The sequence below is a fragment of the Fusarium odoratissimum genome (genome assembly GCF_000260195.1).
Source record: "Fusarium odoratissimum NRRL 54006 unplaced genomic scaffold supercont1.144, whole genome shotgun sequence".
Classification (NCBI taxonomy): Eukaryota; Fungi; Ascomycota; class Sordariomycetes; order Hypocreales; family Nectriaceae; genus Fusarium; species Fusarium odoratissimum.
Window position 1 is genome coordinate 3,946 of NW_022158774.1, and position 1,914 is coordinate 5,859.

Genomic DNA, 1,914 nt, shown 5'->3' on the forward strand with positions numbered 1-1,914 from the left:
GTCAAAGAGGGGTTTCACCCCTCTTTTGGATACAAGAAGTGGAGCCCATTCCCAGCCGCCAATCTAACAGTAGGCCAGCCCAGGTTACTAAGTCAGATAAGATTGTTGTCGTGACAACAACCTGGAAGACAGTAAACAATATGATGATATTTAACCAACACCAAAAAAATTCGTAAGCTAGCATTCCCCGACAGGAGCACAACAATTTATCATTCCACGCAAAGCAATGTCGCTCGACCAGCGGATACAACGGTGGCTCCGACAACTTGAGCCCGCATCTACATCTGCTCATCACGACAAACAATCTTGCGCAAAGCGCCGTCGATTGAATCCCCCGACTCCAGACCCGTCGCAGAGCGAGCACAGCATGGCCTCCCGCGGACGAAGTCGCAGATCAACGAAGCGCAGCGTGACGGATACTCAGGCCTGTTATGACGATGAAGATGATAACTTCGAAACGCCTCGCCCTCGGAAACTCAAGGCTCCAAGGAGCGAATCTGGAACCTCTTTTGCCTCGTCATCTGCAGCCTCATCAAAGTCCGGCTACTCATCGCCAACAAAGCAATTACGTGACCTGGAATTTCACCCGAGAGGAGTCGAGCCTAGAGAACTGAAAGACTATCACAACAAGCCAGCTAGCTTGGAAGATCTCCTCCTGCAGATTGACAGAAGTTCATCTGGTTATGCGATCCTCCCAACATCTCAGCGCCAAACAATCGATCAACTCGACACAACGATATACAAGACCTTCGAGTGGACCAAGGACTCGTTCACCAGCAACTTTTGCTTCTCAGACGAGCGCGATAAACTGGGCCATACGCCCTCGCCTGACACAGTTCAGACCATTCTTCAAGAGGCAGGTGCTTGCAACAGCAAAGGATGTTCAGAGGCAGATTGGAACATGGAAGTTCATCATCTTGTCTTGAAAGCTGCCTTGCGGCCGTTGCAAGGTCCTCGGATGGAGCAATTCTTCGACTTTCGACTCAGGTGAGTGTCTTTTCTTCAACTACATGTTCAGTTACTGACCGTCTCAGCACAACTGCTTCCATCATCCCCGATTACCAAGCGACTTCAGCGTCTAAGAAAGTTGATTTCTGCATGTATATCGATCCCAATCACGAAGAAGCGGATGCTGTCTCCGAAACCGTCCATGCGCTGAGAAGCTTTTTGCCTCTGGGCATGTTCAACCACACGAACCACGCTTTTCTGAGCGATAGGCCGATTGCTGTTAGCATCGAAACGAAGAAGACAGGCGAAGGATGGGAGAACGCGAGATTACAGATGGAAGTTTGGATGGCAGCCCATTGGCAATTCCTTCGAAAACTACTTGGGCTACGACGACTGGCAGCAAAACAAGTCACTTCAATGAAGAACGCAACTGAGAGCCTGACGCTAGATCCAGAAGAGGTATGGAAATTACCAGAGTTTCTCCCCGGTATTATTATCCAAGGTCATGATTGGCATCTCATCATCACGACGCCGGACGGAGAAAAGATCGCGTTTTGGGAGAAGGAGCTCTTTGGACATACGTCGAAGTCGAAGGGAATTTATACGATTATCTTTAATTTGCAGTTATTGCGGAAGTGGGCGCTAGAGGATTATTGGAAATGGATGAGGGAATTGTTACTTGGGTGGCCGCAGCATAATGGGAAACTGGTTGTTGTTGATGGATGATGCTTTGGACGAGTAAGCCAGGCTTTCTATCCATACGCGTATGGATTAATTAATCCATATGGAATATTCCATACGCGTTAATCCATATTCCATACGGGGATGTCGTATTCCATAAGTATGGCAATACGGCGGAAAAAATTTGATCCCTGTAGTAATCCCGTTCAGGGGCGATTTTCCAACTCTCCACTCTTTCTTTAATTCCAACATCACTGTGTAGGGACGCTGCGTATGTCCTCGCTG

At 48.4% G+C, this 1,914-nt stretch overlaps 1 protein-coding gene across 1 annotated transcript; it reads left to right on the forward strand.

The window, feature by feature from the left end:
• Window positions 1-226: 226 nt before the first annotated feature.
• On the forward strand, window positions 227-1,674 carry FOIG_16744 (uncharacterized protein; the record flags this gene model as incomplete). The annotated part of the gene is made up of 2 exons (XM_031218219.1): window positions 227-987; window positions 1,035-1,674. The coding sequence occupies 2 exons, from the start codon at window positions 227-229 to the stop codon at window positions 1,672-1,674; spliced, it is 1,401 nt and encodes a 466-aa protein (XP_031052067.1).
• Window positions 1,675-1,914: the final 240 nt, after the last annotated feature.